General features: G+C 40.0%; 1 protein-coding gene across 1 annotated transcript in view; it reads right to left on the minus strand.

Annotated features, from left to right (window-relative positions):
* CLVS2 (clavesin 2) overlaps window positions 1–17,284 on the minus strand; it is a 76,762-nt gene extending 59,478 nt beyond the window's left edge. The window contains exons 1-2 of the mRNA XM_070377105.1: window positions 16,896–17,284; window positions 4,337–4,511 (exon numbers count right to left, since the gene is read on the minus strand). Of these exons, the coding sequence (XP_070233206.1) occupies window positions 4,337–4,511; window positions 16,896–17,284 (564 nt within the window). The remainder of the gene's footprint in view (window positions 1–4,336; window positions 4,512–16,895) is intronic.
* Window positions 17,285–19,116: the final 1,832 nt, after the last annotated feature.

A 19,116-nucleotide genomic window follows, 5' to 3' on the forward strand; every position in this document is an offset into this window, starting at 1 on the left:
CAGCCTGTCTTTCGCAGATCATCTCTGGTCACTCGTTTCATTTCTCACTCTAGCTACATCAAATCAGACTTACCACATACTTTCAATCCTTTATAACTGCTGTTGTTGTTGTTTAGTTGCTAAGTCATGTTTGACTCTTTTGCAACCCCCATGGCTTGTACCCCACCAGGCTCCTCTGTCCATGGGATTCCCCAGGCAAGAATACTGGAGTGGGTTGCCATTTCTTTGTCCAAGGAATCATCCTGACCTAAGGATCAAACCTGCACCTCCTGCATTAGCAGGAGAATTCTTTATAGCTGAGCCACGAGGTAAGCCCTGGTGGCTCAGACGGTAAAGCATCTGTCTACAATGTGGGAGACCGGGGTTCGAGCCCTGGGTTGGGAAGATCCCCTGGAGAAGGAAATGGCAATCCACTCCAGTACTATTGCCTGGAAAATCCCATGGACAGAGGAGCCTGGTAGGCTACAGTCTATGGGGTCACAAAGAGTTTTGGACACGACTGAGTGACTTCACTTTCATTTTGTTCAAATTACCTCCCTAAAGTTTCCTTGTCCAAACTGTTCTTCCTGCCCTTACCCACTTAGCAAACTCTTGTTCATCCCTTAAGGCCAAAATTATCTCTACAATCACCACCATTCCAACTGTGCTGGAGCTTCTTGCTAAAGAAACAAAGATTAATTTTTACCAGGTGAAAAAAACCTCATTTTTTGCCTGGCTTTCAACAAGAAAAAATATATTATTTGGCACCTGCTATGAAAATATCTAGATGCTATTTAACCACAAAGTGAAGCGATTTTTTAAAAATGTAATCTGAGCATCTATAATCTGAGCATTTAAGACAAAGTATGATATTTTTCAGATTCCCAAAGTCAATCATCTTTAAGTCTTCACAGTCAAGGTAGTCACTGAATTGTGAGAAAATCAGCACACATCCAGAAAAAAATGCCACTTGAAAAATGAGCTTATCCACATCAATTACTTTGATCATTAATATCACCTGCTAGGTGCAAGATGTATCACTTCTAATTTAATACTTTAAAATTAGTACAAATGAATAGACTGACATCCAAACAAGTTAAGTAATTTGCTCAAATATTTGATATGTGGCAGGGCTGCCATCCAAATCCAGGTCTGTCTGCCTCTATAGCCTTGTACTGTGAACAGGGGTGGATATTATAGCAATAGCCTACATATTTTATCCAAAGTATAAGGTGCTATCTCCAGTTGAGTCACTCAAAATACTTGAGAAAAAAGGGGATTGGTGAGGGTAGACAGGTTACATAGTCCCCTCAAAAGGGTGAGAGATAGGCCCTCTTCAAAACATAGCAACATCTCAATAATATACATCATTAAAACAAGTTTCCTCCCTGGCATTAGACCCACTGATAGCTTTTCTTACTTTGGGTTCAGTTCTCCAGGATATATTTTATGCTTGATAAAGTAGGTGTTCCAGGTGGTCCCACCTGCAATGTAGGAGACATTTGATCCCTGTTTCAGGAAATTCCCCTGGAGAAGAAAATGACAACTCACTCCAGTATTCTTGCTTGGGAACCCCATGAACAGAGGAGCCTGGTGGGTTACAGTCCATGGGGGTCACAAAAGAGCTGGACATGACTTAGCAACTAAACAACAAGTAAAAGTAACAATATTATAGCAGGATGATAGCATGATATAAATGATCACTGAGTTATTAAAAATAGTTTTACCTCTTAATTTCTCTGATTGGGTTAATCGGAAGGGGTTTATTATAGTAGTGGTGGTGATGATCTTAGTGATAGTGATAATTGTGTTTAACAATCAAAAATTGTGTATATGTATCTTTACTTCAAATATTTTATGATCTTACGTTATCTCAGAAGTTTATTCAAGCTCTGCATGAAACATGTCTCATTATACAATAGTATTTCTCACATAGTAAATGTAAAATAAAACAGTCTTAATTAGAAAAGTCAGAAAATGTTACTTTCGTATGTAAAACTGAATATGAAAGCGCACATGTCACAATGGAACATTTTTAGCACATCTTACATTCCTATTCAGAATCACCATTGTTTACAGATACCAATATAGACACAGACACAGATATAGATATGGAGCATTTAAAATCAATCTGAGGAGAAGCTACCACAGTGAAGAATAGCCCCTGGCTCACCACAAGTAGTGAAAGCCCGCATGCAGCAATGAAGACCCAGCGCAGCCAAAAGAAAAGATTAAACTAAAAAGAAATTAATTTGAACCAAGGAAAAACTGAGTTTAAAAGTAGTAACACGTCAAATTTATTCCCATGGAGGAGTTCCCTTCTTTTAAGTGGCTTCCCAATCAGCAACCAGGAGGAATCAAGCCTGCTTATGCAGTCTGGGTCCTGGTAGCAAGGAAAGGGAATTGGGAGAGTGATGGTGGATAGAGACAAGGAAGTTCAGTAGAGATCCCTGCAGGGAGAGGGGACCATTTCCCTCTCTGACACAAGCACAGATGTTGAATCTGACTGTAGCTCTTGCTGTGCTGACTCTCAGCACTTAAAAAGTCCTAATTGGGGCCATGAGTCATGGGAAGCTCCCAAATATGTACAAGCTCCCAAGCATGTTTTTTTCTCCAGTGGTGACTTATTACTATTAAATGACTCCGTAAAGTGTGTATATTAGTAAATAGCAAGATACTAGGCCTATCCTTGAGGTGATTTTTTTCAATCTTTTGGAAATAATATGTTTTCCAGTTCTTCATGTGCTGAAGGCCTAGCCTATGCTTCTTGCCAGCGAAACTGGAATCACAATAATCAAGGGCTAAGTTACCATTCTGTGTTAAGCAATATGCTGGCGGTAACTAATTTTTTCTGTGAAGAACACTTTACATGCTGCTGGCAATAGGGCAGAATTAGGACTGATTCTACCTGATATACACATTTCCAAGTGTTGCCCTCTCTCCAACTCATATTAACTATCGCTATGGAGTTAAAAAGGAAATGTTGTTCAAGATAAGGTAGCAGCAAGGCTGACTCACCACGAGCAAGTCAAGAAGCCTGCATCAGGAAAAACATATTCATATAAAAAAATCAGTTTTTTATTCACTCCAGAGGCAAAACCCAAACTGTGAATTCAATTTGGTTAGGACGCCCTGCTGCTTGGAAAAGTGACCCTATTTTAGGGGGTCATCATCCATCACTTTAGGTGCCTTTAGACACAGTCAGAAATTATTATGAAGAATGAAGGAGGAGAAGGGATGACAGAGGATGAGATGGCTAGATGGCATCACCGACTCAATGGACATGAGTTTAAGTAAACTCCAGGAGTTGGTGATGGACAGGGAGGCCTGGTGTGCTGCAGTTCATGGGGTTGCAAAGAGTTGGACATGACTGAGCAACTGAATTGAACTGAACTGAAAGCTCTAGATAATTTTAGTTATTTGACTTAAAGAGAACTAACATCCTGGCCTAATGAATGACAAGGATAAAATTAGTTATTTTATGATATTCTCATTGGTAAAAGTTACAAAAATTTAACTGCTTCAAAATTCTAAAATGCACGTTGAACACACTAAGAATAATTACTGAATAACATCACTTAAGAATTAATTTGCAAATCTTTTTAAGAATTTAAATTTTATTCCATAAATATTATATATAAAGTAGCAGACAGCAGAGAGTAGAAGAAGGACATCCTAAAAGCTAAAAAGAAATTGTCAATATTAGCTTTATAACATGCCACTAAATAATAATTGATTTTCTATTTCATAATCTGCAACCAGGTAAATGTCATTCACTGGAAGACACACCATTCCTATGTCAATTCCACATGATGGCCCCTCCACAAAAAAAGAGTAACAAAAATCCAAATTAAGTCTAAAGAAGTAATTCAAAACAGTGATTCCACATCTTAGGCATGAAAATACATATTGATTGACTGGCTTTCCAACAGTTGTCGGACCACATGAAGATATTGCTAATCATCCCCCAAATTCACCAGGTTAAACGTAATAATGAAGCAAACATTTAGCTAATTAACAACTATACACAGAAAAAGAAAGGGAAACAAAAACCTAAATAGCTAATAATTAAAGTCCAGATTTCGTTCTGATGAGCCAGATAAAAATCTCAGCTCATCATCCACTTAACGTTTAGACATAGTGAGGGCTTTGCCAAGTACCACAAAATTCCCTTCATTGAAAGGCCCACATCTTCTAGCTTTTCTTCTATGATCCTTTATCTTGTTAGTGTTTCAGTGTTTGTGCTTAAAAACTGTTTTTTAATTATTATTATTATTTAAGTAAGACATCCTGTTACTCTACTAGAGATAAGCCAAACACGGGAGACTGAGAAACTCGGCAATCTGTAAATCATTACCTGAAGGCCTTCGATAGCCAAGCGCAGCATGCTTGGTGTCAGTTTAGAAGCTTGCTTGAAGGTGAAGTTACTCCAGTCTATGATCAAAACAAATCCATTCACCTGAAGCTCAGGATCTTCAATCATGGCTTCTAAAGAAAGTAAGATGGCACGCAAAATATCCACCAGCGTGTACCTATCAGCAACAGAAAAGTACTGCATTAAATCTGACATTTGTAGAATGTAGAATGACCATTTGTAGAAACTATGGAATGTCTTTAGCATACTAAAAATTGCCTTTAAAATACCTCAGAAAGCTTAAGGAAAATATTTTGTTTACAAATCTTCTAAGATGAAGTTTACTTTATTCACTATACTCAGGGGACATATTAGAACTTAACATGCATTCTACCAAAACAAATTCCAATGCTTTTGAAAATTCTACAGTTTGTTTCATATTTTATAATCATTTCCTTTCTTTGCAGGCCTTCTTATAACCTTACAAAATCTCATTTTCAGCAAATGTACTATTCCCTAAAAACTAGGCATGGTACTTTTAAATAGTTCAGGAATGCTTTTAAAAGTACTGACATTTCATATCGTCACATGTGGAAAATTTGAGAATGAGATTTGAAGGAGTTTCATCAATAAACAACACCATGTGTAAACAGTTGTGGTTGAAAGTGTCAACCGATTTTAATTACTTGGACTGAGTTTATATCATAAAGATAAAAGAAAAGAAAAAAGGAAAGGTGGGATGGGTAGAAAGAAAGGAAAATCAGTAAAATCAATGAAAGGAAAAGGGAAAATGTATCTGCCTGTTACTACACAGGCCACCCACATTCAGGAGTTGAGTCTTTATCTTTTTCTACCTTGCAGCTTAGCACAGTCCCTGACACACTGTAAAAATCCAATAAATGCTCTTCCTTTCTCGTAAAACAGAGCTCGAGTGCAAAGACACTAATTGTACACGACGGCATTGTCTCAACAAAGGCAGTGGAAGTAAGAAGAAAAGAAGCCAAATTTGACAAGTATGTTTGAAGTAAACTTGTGAAAATTTAATACTTAATTAGATGTGGGGGCTAAGATTGAGGGAAAAGTAAAAGATGACACAGATTCTAGTTTCAGATCCTTGCCTTTGACAGTACCAGTAAGCTATCTAAAGTAAATGGTACTTCAGGTTTTACCATTTATCAAATGGTAAAATCTTTCATCAAAATCAATAATGCAAAAAAAGGATGCTGTTAAGGATGGCTGGAAATGTAGAATTTGGAATAGAATAGCTTGTATTTGAGAAACGGGTAGTATACCCAGGAAGATATATCAAGTAAACATCTGAGAAAGTAAATTTCAAACTCAGGAGAAAGCTCAAAATTGAACATTCCAGAACCAAAAGCATATCAATCCCATGTTCACAGAAGTGAAGGAGGTAATGCAATCAGAGCCGAGAGGAAAACGAGGTAATTGTTCTAAGAGGGAAGCCCTGCATTTCAAGAGAAATTAGTACATTTATGGAAGATAGTAACAATTTTCCTTTTTTAGCACCCTGCTTTCAAGTTTACTTTTTTGCTCATTCAGGTGGAGGTGTCCAGGAAAAGCTAGAGAAAGAGATCCTGATATCAGGGGAGAGGTGGGATGTGGGGGGGGGGGGTGGATTGGGAGTTGAAATCATTGGGATTTAGTGGAAGTGATGGGCTCACCAGGAAGATGTCTGAGACAATGAGCACATGTGAGGGAGCAGTTCTATTTTTACTTCTAAAAATATTTGGAGGAAAAGGGAGAAATCGTAGTAGTTCAGAAAGGAAGGAAAAATTAACAGTGAAACCTCAGGCAATTTCTCACTTTTTTGGGCTTCATTTCCTCATCTGTAATATCAGTAGTTTGGAATAGAATCTCTTTAGGGTCCCAGCATTAATCAAGCAAAGGGCCTGGTGTCAGAAGACTTCAAGATGGAATCTCTTCATTGTTCCTCATTAGCTGTGTGGCCCTGGACAAGTCAATGACTTATCATTCTGAGGCTGAGTTCCTTAAATGAGAGTGTCTATGACTATCTCACAGCAACTCACTGGCAGTGGCCAGGTGAGAGGAGGGGGAATAGGAAGGGAAGTCAAAGATATGATTCAGGTGAGAGCATGTGAGTAATGCTAAGTATACAGTGTGTTCAAGAAGGGTTTGTTGGAATGCACACACAGCACACTCTTCACTGTACTGGTGACCACACTCACAGTGCACTAGGCAGGGTGTAATCAGAACTAAAGAATATTTGTTTGTAAATTTTACTTAAAAAGTAAAGACAATCTTTAGATAGCTTACTGCTACTGTTAAAGGCAAAGATCAAGAGACTATTTTTAAATCTCTGGACAGTATACAGGCTATGTGTTTCATGCATTGGAGAAGGAAATGGCAACCCACTCCAGTGTTCTTGCCTGGAGAATCCCAGGGACGGGGGAGCTTCGTGGGCTGCCATCTATGGGGTCGTACAGAGTCGGACACAACTGAAGCGACTTAGCAGTAGCAAGGATATGGCATTCCCCAAATACTATGTAAGTCTATAAGATAAAACTTTTTGTAGAGCTCTGCCACTTATCTGTCTTTAAAACTGTAAAATATGAATGACTGAACACCTTTATCAGTCACTTCATGGCCAGCTCATCTCCTTTTTAAATATAATGGCCTAACACAGTACTGTGACCAGAACCCCTATGAACTTACACAGACTGAAAAGTTTGGAGCAGCAAGACTGTATTTCTGGTTAAAATTTAAAGTGAAAAGTGTTAGTTGCTCAGTCATGTCTGACTCTATGCAACCTCACAGTCTTTAGCCCACCAGGTTCCTCCGTCCCTGAAATTCTCTAGGCAAGAATACTGGAGTGGGTTGCCATTCCCTTCTCCAGGAGATCTTCCCAACCCAGGGACTAAACCTGTGTCTCGTGTAATGCAGGCAGATTCTTTACCATCTGAGCCACCGAGGAAGCTTGGTTAAAACTTAGAGCCCCCTCTAAAAAAACACTCACTTTAATTTTTGAAATTCATAATAATAACGGTTGAAAAAATTAAAAATTAGAACAATCCAACTTAGAACTTCCTCCCATTATGATCATTCTTAGATTTTCCTGTAAGAATACCAAATAGCATTAAGTAAAACTTGAATTTGAAATCAGCTTTGAAAGAATGATGCACTGTATATAATAAGAATAAACCATGACACCAGTAAGGGCTGAAAATAAGAGGCAATTTATTTTAAATAACACATTTTAAGTATGGTTTTCCAAAACTGTGTCAAATCAAGAGAAAAACTTACATGCATATCATTATTCCAAAGGAAATAAAATAAGGTAAATCCCAGGATCATCAATAGAGTAAATTTAACCAATGTTTTTTTTTTAATTTAATATCTTCTTCCAAAAAGAGAATTAAATGATCTTTATATAAATTATATTAATGTGTGTGTGTGTTTGTGCGTGCACTCAATCACATAGTCATGTCCAACTCTTTGCAACCCCATGGACCTTAGCCCTCCAGGCTCTTCTGTTCATGAGATTTTTCAGGCAAGTATATTGGAGTGGGTTGCCATTTCCTCCTCCAGGGGATCTTCCCAACTCAGGGATCAAACCCTCATCTCTTGCATCTACTGCATTGGCAGGTGGATTCTTTTCTGACCTGCCCTTTGAATGCAGTTAGCTTGGGGTGTTTTTATATTTCTTTTATTAGAAGTATATGTTATATACTATACATTTAATAGAAGAAATATAAAAAACACTCTAGCTATTAATAACGGCATTCAAAGGGCAGGTCAAAACCACTCTTGATGTTCCGATCCTCTGTTGTCAAACATGTCACATTACTACCATTAGCAGCTCAGCAGGTTATTCCTAAGCAGAACATTATTACATGCCAAAGTCCAAAATATCTTCTGAAGAAATGGAGTATTTTATGAATTTTCTGTCTTCAGGAATCTGACTTTCATTATCCTTGTTAAAACTGTTTTCTAACTGCTGTACTTCACAAATTAGATGTTACTACAGTAAGTATTTCTAAAGCTCATATTTGAGGTTTACACCCCAATTATAGTAGATCCACCATTGCTATTCTTCCTTTCTATGTTGAAAGAAAGCCATAAACAATAAACCAACATGTTAATGGAGCTCTTGACTCCTAACTGAGCTTCCCAAAGCAGCATTGGGTAAAGTCTGCATCCGAAATCGACTTGGAGATGATGAAACAATGACACCAGTAAGGGATTTTACAACTTGGGACTATGTAAACCATTGCTCTTAAATCAAAGCTGCTACAATATGTAAAAAAAAAAAAAAAAAAATTGTCCTTTTTTTTTTTTTTACTATCTGGGTGATCAAGAGCAGGGAAGCCTCTTCTCCTGCCTCTGACCTTGCAAGGTTTTGGGGAGTTTCCTGGCCTGTGCTACTCTCCTGGGGTTCACAAGGTCACATCCCCTACTAGAGCTGACCATCAGTGCAAAGAGCAACACAAATCACAAACAGGTCGTTTCCTTCCTACTCTCCAGCCCTTTCTTTAGCCTGACATGGAAAAACCAGCATCTTGGCATCACATTGAGCAGCACAACAGCAAGCAGCTTGCCTTGGTCATTAAATCAATCAGCCATTATTAAATTCTTCATTAAGGCTGCCCCCAACCCTCAGCTTTCATTAAGCCACATTTCCCAATGTCTAAAGCACTTGTGTTAGAAAGGTGGTACAGGGAGAGACAAAGGAGCAGAATTACCTTCATTAATGCCTTGGGGTATCATTGGTGCTAAAGTTGATGAATCCATCAAGGTGCTTTATATTACTGAGTGGTAATAATAATATCTCTATCTGTGTAACCATTTAAGATTTCCAAAGCAATTTCAAAAGCATTATCTTAATCTCAAAATAAGCCCAAAGTCTCTGTGCATGGCTTAGTTCCTATTATTTTGAAGATAAAGACGCAGAGGAGGTCTCAGAGAATTTAGAGTTTTTCTGAAATCACTGTAAGAGTAAAACTGGAAGCCTAGATGAGAAGCTAGGTTTTTCTGACACCACAGAGCTCTCCACTCCTTACGGTGCCAAGACCTAGAACAGAGTTTGATGAATAGCTGTTCTGTGTTTTTATGTGCCAGTGGCATAATGTACATCAGAAGAAGGATCAGAAAGTCGATACCAACATGGCACCAGGCCAGGTATCAGGGCAGCTCCAGCCTGGTCCCAGCAAGGGGCTTTGGCGGAAGGAAAACATCAAGACATCTTGAGTCAGAATGGGAAGACGCTAAGTCTACAAACCTTGGAGGCAATATGAAATCCAAAATCATCACATCATCACTAGGCATATGAAGCTGTCTCAGCCTTGCTGAGTGTTTTCCAGAATTTACTGCTATGGAAACATAGGTGAGTGAGAACAAGAAAATAATTGGAAATGAAACATCCAGAGGAAAAATGTCTTTCTTTGGAAAAAAAAAAGTTTAAAAATGTGCACCTACTGCCACCAAAATGAAATAAAACAGAATGAAGTCGTGTTGGAAAAAAAATACAAACATTGGAAAGGCAACTCTTCCTCAGGGCAAAATACTCTGTTTACTTAGCTGCTTAGTACAGTCTTTGTCTTAAGAATATTTATTCTACCAACTTAACTTTCTGTGCCTAATTGTCTACATTCTGATGTTTAATCAAGATTTTCTAAGCCATAGATGGATTTTTTTAATTATCAGAGCTTGCTTTTTTTGATATATTTGTTTTTTTCCCCAGATTTATGTTGGTTCACTATCTGTACACACAAAACAAGTTTGACCAATTCACTTACTCATTGTACAGTTCTGGGTGAAATACTTAGCTGCTCTGTGCCTTGGTTTCCTCATCTGCAAAATGTGGATATTAACAGGGCCTATCTCATGATTGTGAAGAAGATTTAATAAATGAATGTTTATAAAGTGCTTAGAATAGTGCCTGACACATATAAAATATATACGTTATATAAAATATATGACATGTATATATATGTGTGTCTGTGTATATATATATATATAAAATATTGTATATAATATATATAAAATATGACATACACTACAATATAGCATACTGTATAAAAGTGTTTTAAAATGAATGGATTAATTAAAATGAAAAAGTAAAAGTTGAATTACATTGCCCAAACAAGTGGTATTCTTTCCACACAACACAGAGCAGGCTGCTACCGCGTCTGCCCGGACTTCTCAGCACTAGCAGCAGTATCCTCATTAAACACTCACTATCTCTCTGATAGTCATTTAGCTTTTCATGTTTTTCTTCCCAGAGAGGCTGTAAGTTCCTTGATGGTAGGACAAATGTGCTATGTGTCTTTTTTTTGCCCCTAGCACCTATTAAAATTCTAAGTATGTAGCAAATGCTGGGGAAAAGTATACTTTTTAAAACACTGATTTGAATTAAGTACTATTCACACAGTTTACTTGATGTTGTAAAGATCCAGCCAACACACAAGGACATCTTTTCCCTCACATCAAGAGGGCCACTGACTATGTTAATGACTATATTAACTGTTTATATATATATATATATATATATATGTATACACATATATACCTGCCTTCAGTGGTGTAAAAGAGCTCAATCTTTTTCTCAGAATGGAGGAAATATAGTAATTTACTAAGGATAATTTGTGAATTTACTAACTGTTGGCTCATGTTTTAAAATATCTTTAAAGATTTCTTTTGAAGCATCCATTCAGAGCACTATAGTAACACCAAATCCATTGCTTCTTTTCAACTTTGTTTAAAGTTGCATATTTGAAACATGAAAACGGCCTGGTTGGGGCCAGACCCAATCAAGGTCCTAGTGAAGTCTGGCACTCCTGGTCATTGCTGTTATTTCAGGGTTATTTCTCTAATTACTGCATAATTGTCCTAGTTTTTAGAGACTGTCCTATTTTGTTCAGAGATTTGTTCCAGTATTTGATAACATTTCTCAGGACAATAATTTTTCTCTTTCATTTTTCATGGTATGAACCAAGGGCATATTTTGAAATAAGCTGCAGTTCCCAGAATATTTGTTTAAAGAGCATCCCTATAAGGAAGCAATACAGAAGCTCTGCTGAGACAGAAACCTCGTGGAATCCATACTTGCCATTTCTAGGACTGACCTAATCTTAAAATCAGGCTTCCCAGGTGGCTCAGTGGTAAAAAATCCACTTGCCAATACAGGAGATGCAGGAGATGTGGATTCAAATCCCTGGGTTGAGAAGATTCCCTGGAACAGGAAATGGAAAATCACTCCAGTGTTCCTGCATGGAGTATCCAATGAACAGAGGAGCCTGGTGGGCCAAAGCCCATAGGTTTACAAAAGAGTCAGGCACAACTGAGTTACTGAGCACAATCTTAAAATTAGCTGTAATACAGCACAGCAGTGCCTCTAGGATATTGAAGTTAAGGAATCCCGACCCTACCATGAAACAAAAAGTTGAGAAATATTTAAATACTTTAGTAAACAGAGCCAGGAAGACTTGAAAAATCAGTCCAAAAAATTAAACCTCTTTTTTGGCTTGCTTTTTGCAAATTACCAAGTAAAAGTGTTTCTCTGTAATTATCTAGTTAATTGCTTGTCTATTTTAATCTATTTCTAGTTATTTTATTTTATTTTATTGCACTTTCACAGAATAGTAAAGCTTTGTGGCTGAGAATAAAACAAATATGTATAGTCTATGGCTATTTTTTAAAAAAATTTAAGCTACCATCATCATAATCTTCATTCATTTTGAAGGTTGGCCAAATAATTTTATTTGGGACTCCATGGACTGTAGCCCACCAGGCTCCTCTGTCCATCTCCAGGCAAGAATACTAGAGTGGGTTGCCACGGCCTCCTCCAGGGGATCTTCCCAATGCAGGAATCGAACCCAGGTCTCCTGCATTGCAGGCAGATTCTTTACTATGTGAGACACCAGGGAAGCCCAATAAATTACAATATAATCATAATTCAAACTACAGCTTCAAACAGCTGGCCATTTGTATATTTTCTTTTGTATGAAAAAGCCATACTGTGGGAACAAAGAGACTGACAATAGCACATTTTTCAGGCAAATTCCAGGACAGGTTAGAGGATCTTAGCATGGTCTCACCAATCAGTCTTCCAGCCCTTTCAAACTTTCAGTACTAAAAGTGATAATCAATGTCCATTATGACAAGCCAAACATGCTGCAAGACGGTCAGTGCTTTCTGAATTGCCACTATATTAGAATCATTAACTTCACTGTACTTAATTGTTTTCTAGTGGTTGTTAATCTGATTCCAAATCGATGGTTGTCTGCTGGATTAAATATGGCATCACCAACTCAATGGACATAAGTTTGAGCAAACTCAGGGAGAGAGTGAAGGATAGGGAAGCCTGGTGCACTGCAGTTCATGGGGTTGGAATGAGTCAGACATGACTTAGCAACTAAACCACAGCAACAAATGTGACATACCAAATGTGACATACCACTTGCAGGCTAACTGACAAATTACAGGCCAATTATCAGAATATATGTTATCATTATGTTTTGGGTGAGACAATTTACTCATGAACATTCCCAATCACTACATGCCAGTGAATTTCAACCTCTCAGATACCTGCTCTCACGCTCTAGGGTCTAGAGCACAATCTACTTTCATTCCAAACTTCCTTTCTTAAGGTAGTGTAATCTGCTCTAGCTTCTTGGTACATTATCATCACATTCTGTTGATGAAATCAGGTGGGAAATGCGAAGGTATTGCTGAGTCGTGAAGCAGGGTACTGTCACTCAGGACAGCAAGACACCATGTCAGGCATGGAGGACTACTGCATCATCGTGCTGCAGGGTATCAATTCAATCGCTTTTAATTTCGTGGAATCTACTTTTGCTTTCAGAAATTATGGTGGACAATTTGAAAGAAAGAAGATAAGATTATGTGAATCTTTTCCAAGGATAGCCTGCTCAATAAATGTAATAAATCATCTGAACCTGTTCTATGTTTTTTTAAAAAGAACCACAACCACGCTGAAAGTCATTTTGACATTTCAGCATTTCGATTATTTTTTTATTTTTATTAGGTGGGCACACTGTAAATATTATACCTTCGTCTTACCGACAATTCCATATTTCTTGTAAAGGCTTTGGAAATGGTCCAGTTATTTGCAATAACCTGAAACTGACCTGCATTATATTGCAGTAGGAAGAGACTATTTTATTTATAGTCACCATCTCACATGTATTTACTGTCTCCAGTCTCCTGAGAAGCACAGAAAACTGTCCTAAAAATTTAATATAAGAGAAAGTATATATCAGATAACTTCCTACTTAGAAACCTTTTTTTAAAGAAAATGCATAATTCAATTCAACTCAACAAACATATACTGAACATTAACTCTAGTTTAGGTCCTGTTATAATACAAAGCTTAGTTTTGTTTTTGCTTTTTGTTATACAGATCAATTATTTCATGGGTCTTTACAAAGTTTTTCAAAATTCACAAAGAATATTTTGCTTATCCCCTTTGAGAAGTTGGAAATAAAAGGGGAGGATGCATTTTCTTCTACCTCATTTCTAGAATTTCCCTATGTAACCCTGATCAATTCCCACCTATTCTTTCTTTAAAACAATTCTATTTCTTCTAAAACTGTTTTTTTTTTTTTAAGTTACTGAAACCCAGACAACTCACTGAACAACTCAAGGAAGATGGCTAGAATTATGTTGAGATGTGCAGTCTTCTCCAGGGACCCAGGTTGTTTGGGCTGGAGGGATCAGAGCAGGAAGGGGAGAACACCTGACTCACAGAACAGGGGAGGGATGGGGAGCAAGAGAACCTGGCACATGGCATATCCAGCTACCAGAACAATCACAAGGTAAACATCGAGGGAAGGTGGCAGAAACTTCTGTCGGAGTCAGGTCAGATAAGCCCTGAAGATGTATGGTGAAGGAAGGAAAAGGATTCAGGCAGAAGGCAGGAAAAGGGCTGGTGACACCCTGGTACTGTCAGAAAGGCAGCTGTCCTGCTGATTTCAGAGCAGGGCAGAGACAGTCCTTATGCACATGTCCCCATGATAAAGCTTCACAGAAGATACTACGAGGATGGAGCTGTTTATCCACTGCTGCTGCTGCTGCTAAATCACTTCAGTCATGTCCAACTCTCTGTGACCCTTTGTATGTAGCCCTCCAGGCTCCTCTGTCCATGGGATTCTCCAGGCAACAATACTGGAGTGGATTGCCATGCCTTCCTCCAGGGGATCTTCCTGACCAAGGGATCGAACCCATGTCTTTTATGTCTTCTGCATTGGCAGGTAGGTTATTTACCACTAGCTCCATATGTATACTTAGATCTGGGATGGGGGTGGCAGGAGGCAAGGAGAAGCAAGGGGGAACTTTTTTAAAAGAATATAGGAGGAGGAAACTCAACTGAATTTTAGACAAGCTCTAAATACCGTGTATACATTTTGACCTTGAAGTACTATTACTTGATCATACCTATTCATTTAAACCTTAGAAATAGAATTCACAATTATTAGTCTATAGATCCTGTAAGGTATTTTTACAGGACATAGCTTTTCATTTTAATGTCCCATATACATTAATGTTACATATGTTGATTTAAAGAAATAATTCTATATATCAATTAATAAGTCCCCTCCCATTGTAGATTTCTAGGGAGATATTTTGATTACTAGCAACTTATACTTTATATGAAAGCATGAGATAGACAACTAAAACATAGTTTCTTTAGTAAATCCAGAATAATCACCTTCTCATATAGGTGAGAACTACAAGTGATTTTCAACTTAATTAGGTTTATAAATCAATGTGAATATTAGACCACTTATAAAAATAAAGGAAAATAGGTCTAATGTAGATTTATGTCTCCAAGGGCTATCTGCCTCCCTAAGGATATCTTTAACAGACTCTGACACATATTTAAACATACCATTTCCACAGCTCCCACTCCATGGTAGCTCAATAAACTAAGTTCCTGCCTAACTGACATATGAAATATTAGATTCTTTCTTGAATAAATTTTTTCAACTTTGATCTACACAATAACTGGTTTGCATAAATCTTCAATGTACTCCTTAGATGAAATAAAAACTTTTTAAAGAGAAATTGTGGTCAAAGATGGCATTTCATGAGACTTTCAACTTTGCTACCTGATAAAAAGCAGAGTAAAATCTCTATAAATAACCAAAGTAACAAACAGAAAGAGAACTTCATTTCACCTCAATGGCTAACTCCTTCAATGAGTGTCTTAGCTTTATGATTCTTCAGGTAGTAATTTATCTTTTTATTTATTTAAAAAGGAATTAGAGTAGTTCTCAACCTAAAATTAAAGAGAATAGGAGACCAATCGAAGAGTTAAACACCTGTTAAAAATATTAATTTGCATTCTAAGATCCCAAGACTCTGAGAAGCCATAGGAGATCTGTAAGATCTATAAGGCTTCCCAGTAACTATAAAGTCTTTTAAAATTGCTTCAGAGATGGTTTAAACTAACCAGATGCATCAAAAATCACGGTTCACAGAACTAAAAATACACTGATGTTTTAACGTAATAGGCTTCCTATTATTCATAATTCTGGTAACATTTTTAAGTTTCATGAAATTTATTTAACTTTGAACTTAATTGAAACTACCTTCCAACAAGAGTCTTTTATAATTTCTTATATCTTTCAATCTAAGAAAATAATTCCCCCGACTGAGGAAGGAGAAGTCATTGTCTGTTATTTTCTATTGTCATGTAGATGAAATAAGAATATTAGTTCTCCTCTATTAAAAAGACAGAGAGCTCAAAAAAGTCTACCAACTGACAAATCTGAACATTTTTCACTTCCTTCCAAAAGATGAAAAATCACATCAGACAGGAAACACATTCTTTAGATTGGTGACAGGTGTAGAACAACCACACCAGTCGGCCTTCCTATTCGGTGTCGGCAGCACGCTCAGCAACAGAGGGGACAACTCTTCCTCTTTATTGAAGTGACATACATCGCATTATTCCTTCATCTACACATCACCAAGCAGAAAAGTTCCCAAGCAATAAAGCTACTTGATATTGGTTGAATGCCAGGCTCTTTTTTAAAAAATAAAATAACATTGCAGTGCTAGAGAGAGAGAGAGATGCAAAGGAGGAGGAGGACATGGAGGGGAAGGAGGGTGGTGATGATGAATCTAGCTTAAGAATTTCTTTAGGAAAAAAAAAACAAACAAGAATTTCTTTAGGGAGGCAAGAGGGAAAGTTGTCTCTATTCTCAAACTCATTTCTCCACAGAACAGTAAACTTATTCAGGAGCTGAAAAATGTAGCAGCTTTATTTAGAAGCCAAATGATTTAGATTACACAGCACAATAATAAGGTTCAGGATATACTTAAATCTCCAGTAGAAAAGGGTGCTAGTGAAGTAAGAGTTTCAACTGTAAAAATAAAAGCCCCCGCCACCCCTCAAGGCAGCCACCAAAAACTCTTGCCTTAGTTCAGGTTTCTCTCTTTCTCAAGAGCCAAACAAACAGTACCCTCAAAGCAGTAAAACGGTGACACTGGCCAGGATACCTTCTGGAAAATGGGAGAGTAAAAGAAGACCCAGCACAAGACTGCACTTAGGACTTACCTGCTCTGATCCCAGTTGGCAGCGAAAAGGACTAGAATCTTCCTGCCATAGTGGTCCAGATTGGCCAGGCCCCCAGGGAAACCATCCTTCAGTGCCTGCTTGATGCCAGGGTCAGTGGCCTTGAAGCTTTTGAACATGTCCAGGTTCTGCTGCCGGTACTCAAAGTATTGGGCCAGGAGGCGGAAGGCCTCAAAGTGATGAAACTTCCTAGCCCGCAAGAAGCGTAAGATGAAGGCATCATCTGTGCGGAGAAAGCCAATGTCTGGCCTAGTGATGACCATGTCCCTCACCTCCTGGATGTCCTGGTGCAGCGTGTCCGGATTCTCGTTGAGCTCCAGGCGGGCTTTCTCCAGGGTCTCAGGAGAGAGACCTGCTTGTAAATGAGTCATTGTCCTGCGTGTTCCTGAGCCTTGCCTCTCTCTTGCTGACTGTCCCACCACCAAGCTGGCCCTGGCCACCACCACACTCCAGCCTCCAGACCTCCCTGCTGCCTGCTTCCTCTTCTTTACAGGAAATGATTTGTCTTGGTGTCCAATCAACTACCCTGTTGCTCCTGCTTCCCTGCACCTTTTCTCTGAAAGATAGGAACTTCTTTCCCCACCCCTCCTTAAAAACAACGTCCCGCTCTGGTTCCCTCTTCCTTTACCTCCAAAGAGATGCGGCCCTCCGGTGGCCCAGGACCCCTCTTCTTGTCCTCTCTCTCTCCTAACAAAACACCCCTAATTGCACCCTGCACAGGGGGTGCTGATCTTGGTACCGTCCTCTTCTCTTCCGAGATGGAACAAAAACAACCCCCACGCACATCTCAGCCCCAGCACTCTGATGCTTCTGCGGTCCCTACTGAACGATGCTCCTGCCAGGGATAACGATGGAAATTCTGATTAATAATAAGGTGGCTCTTCAGCGCGCTGAGCTCGGGGCGGGGGGGAGAGAGCGTCTTTGCCAGAAGGAAAAAAAGAGAGAAAGAGAGGGGAACGAAGCTTATTTCTCCTACTTATTCAGAGATGCTATTTCCAAGACATTTGTGGGATTCCGTTGAAAACGATTAGGATCCAATTAGGTGGCGACTGCAGAGAGCGCACCTTCCCTCCTCCCCTCCTGGATACTCCGTGATCTCTTAAGACACCAGAAGGGTTTTTGGTGGCGTTAGCACCCGCGTGGGCTCCCCCCCAACCCCACCCCCACCAACTTCTGCCTGCCTCTAGCCCTTTATTTCAACGGACTTGCTGCGGAGGGGGGCGGGTGGGGGGAGGGCTATCTCTCCGGAAAGGTACGTTTCAAAAGCGAGGCTGGGGGGAAGAGAGGGTGGGAAAGAGGAGTGGAAGATAAAATTAAAATATCTCTACCTTTTCTACAATGCCCCAAAGCAAGAGAGAATAAAGAGCAGCCGGCTCCTACCAGCAAACCCGGAGGCGGGGACGCTAAGCAATGCGGCACTCCCTGGCATCCATCAGCCGCGGCTTCGGAGGCGGCGGCGGCGATCGCAGCATCAACTCCTCTCGGTGGGATGGAGCGAGCAGAGAAGAGGGACGGCAGCGAGGACCCGGGCCGAAGACGCACTGGGAGCAGCCCTGACCACATCGTCGGCAAGCAGCGCTTCCTCTCCTCGCGGGAGGGGTTGGGGGATGGGGGTTGGGGGGAGACCAGAGCTAGGGTCACCGCTGTCCCAGGTCCTCACCCGGCCCTGCCATTCTCGCCTGCCGGAGAAGAGAAGGAAGGGAGCGAGAATCGAACGCCTGGATGGAGGAGGCCACGCGGGGCAGCCGCCGCCTTTGTGCGCTCGGAGCCGCTGGGGCCGAGGGCGCGGCTGCTGCGGGCCCCGGGCCCTCACCCTGTGCGCGCCCGGGCGGCCGAAGTCAGACGCGCCCCTCCGGGCTGCCGCGGCGGCCGCTGCTGCTGCTGCGGCTCCGGCTGCCGCTGCTAAAAGAGGACTCGGCTCAGCCCAACTCCTCTCTAATTATCCCAGCACAGATCTCGCTGCGACGTAAGCACTCACTCAGCTCGCGCACGCACTCCGCTCCTCTCGCCCCGACTCGTTTGGATAGGACCGCAATTTCCGTGGCATTCAAATATCCCGAGCCCCAAGTTTAGCCCGCTCCTGGTCCCCCAACTCCCGGGCCGGCTACTTGGGACGGGCATCGCGGGGCCAGGCGGGGTAGCGACGCCCCGCAGCCTCCCCACGACCCTTTCTCACCCTTTGTGTGCAAGACCCTTGAGCTGC

Source organism: Bos mutus, chromosome 9 (assembly GCF_027580195.1).
Source record: "Bos mutus isolate GX-2022 chromosome 9, NWIPB_WYAK_1.1, whole genome shotgun sequence".
Lineage (NCBI taxonomy): Eukaryota > Metazoa > Chordata > Mammalia > Artiodactyla > Bovidae > Bos > Bos mutus.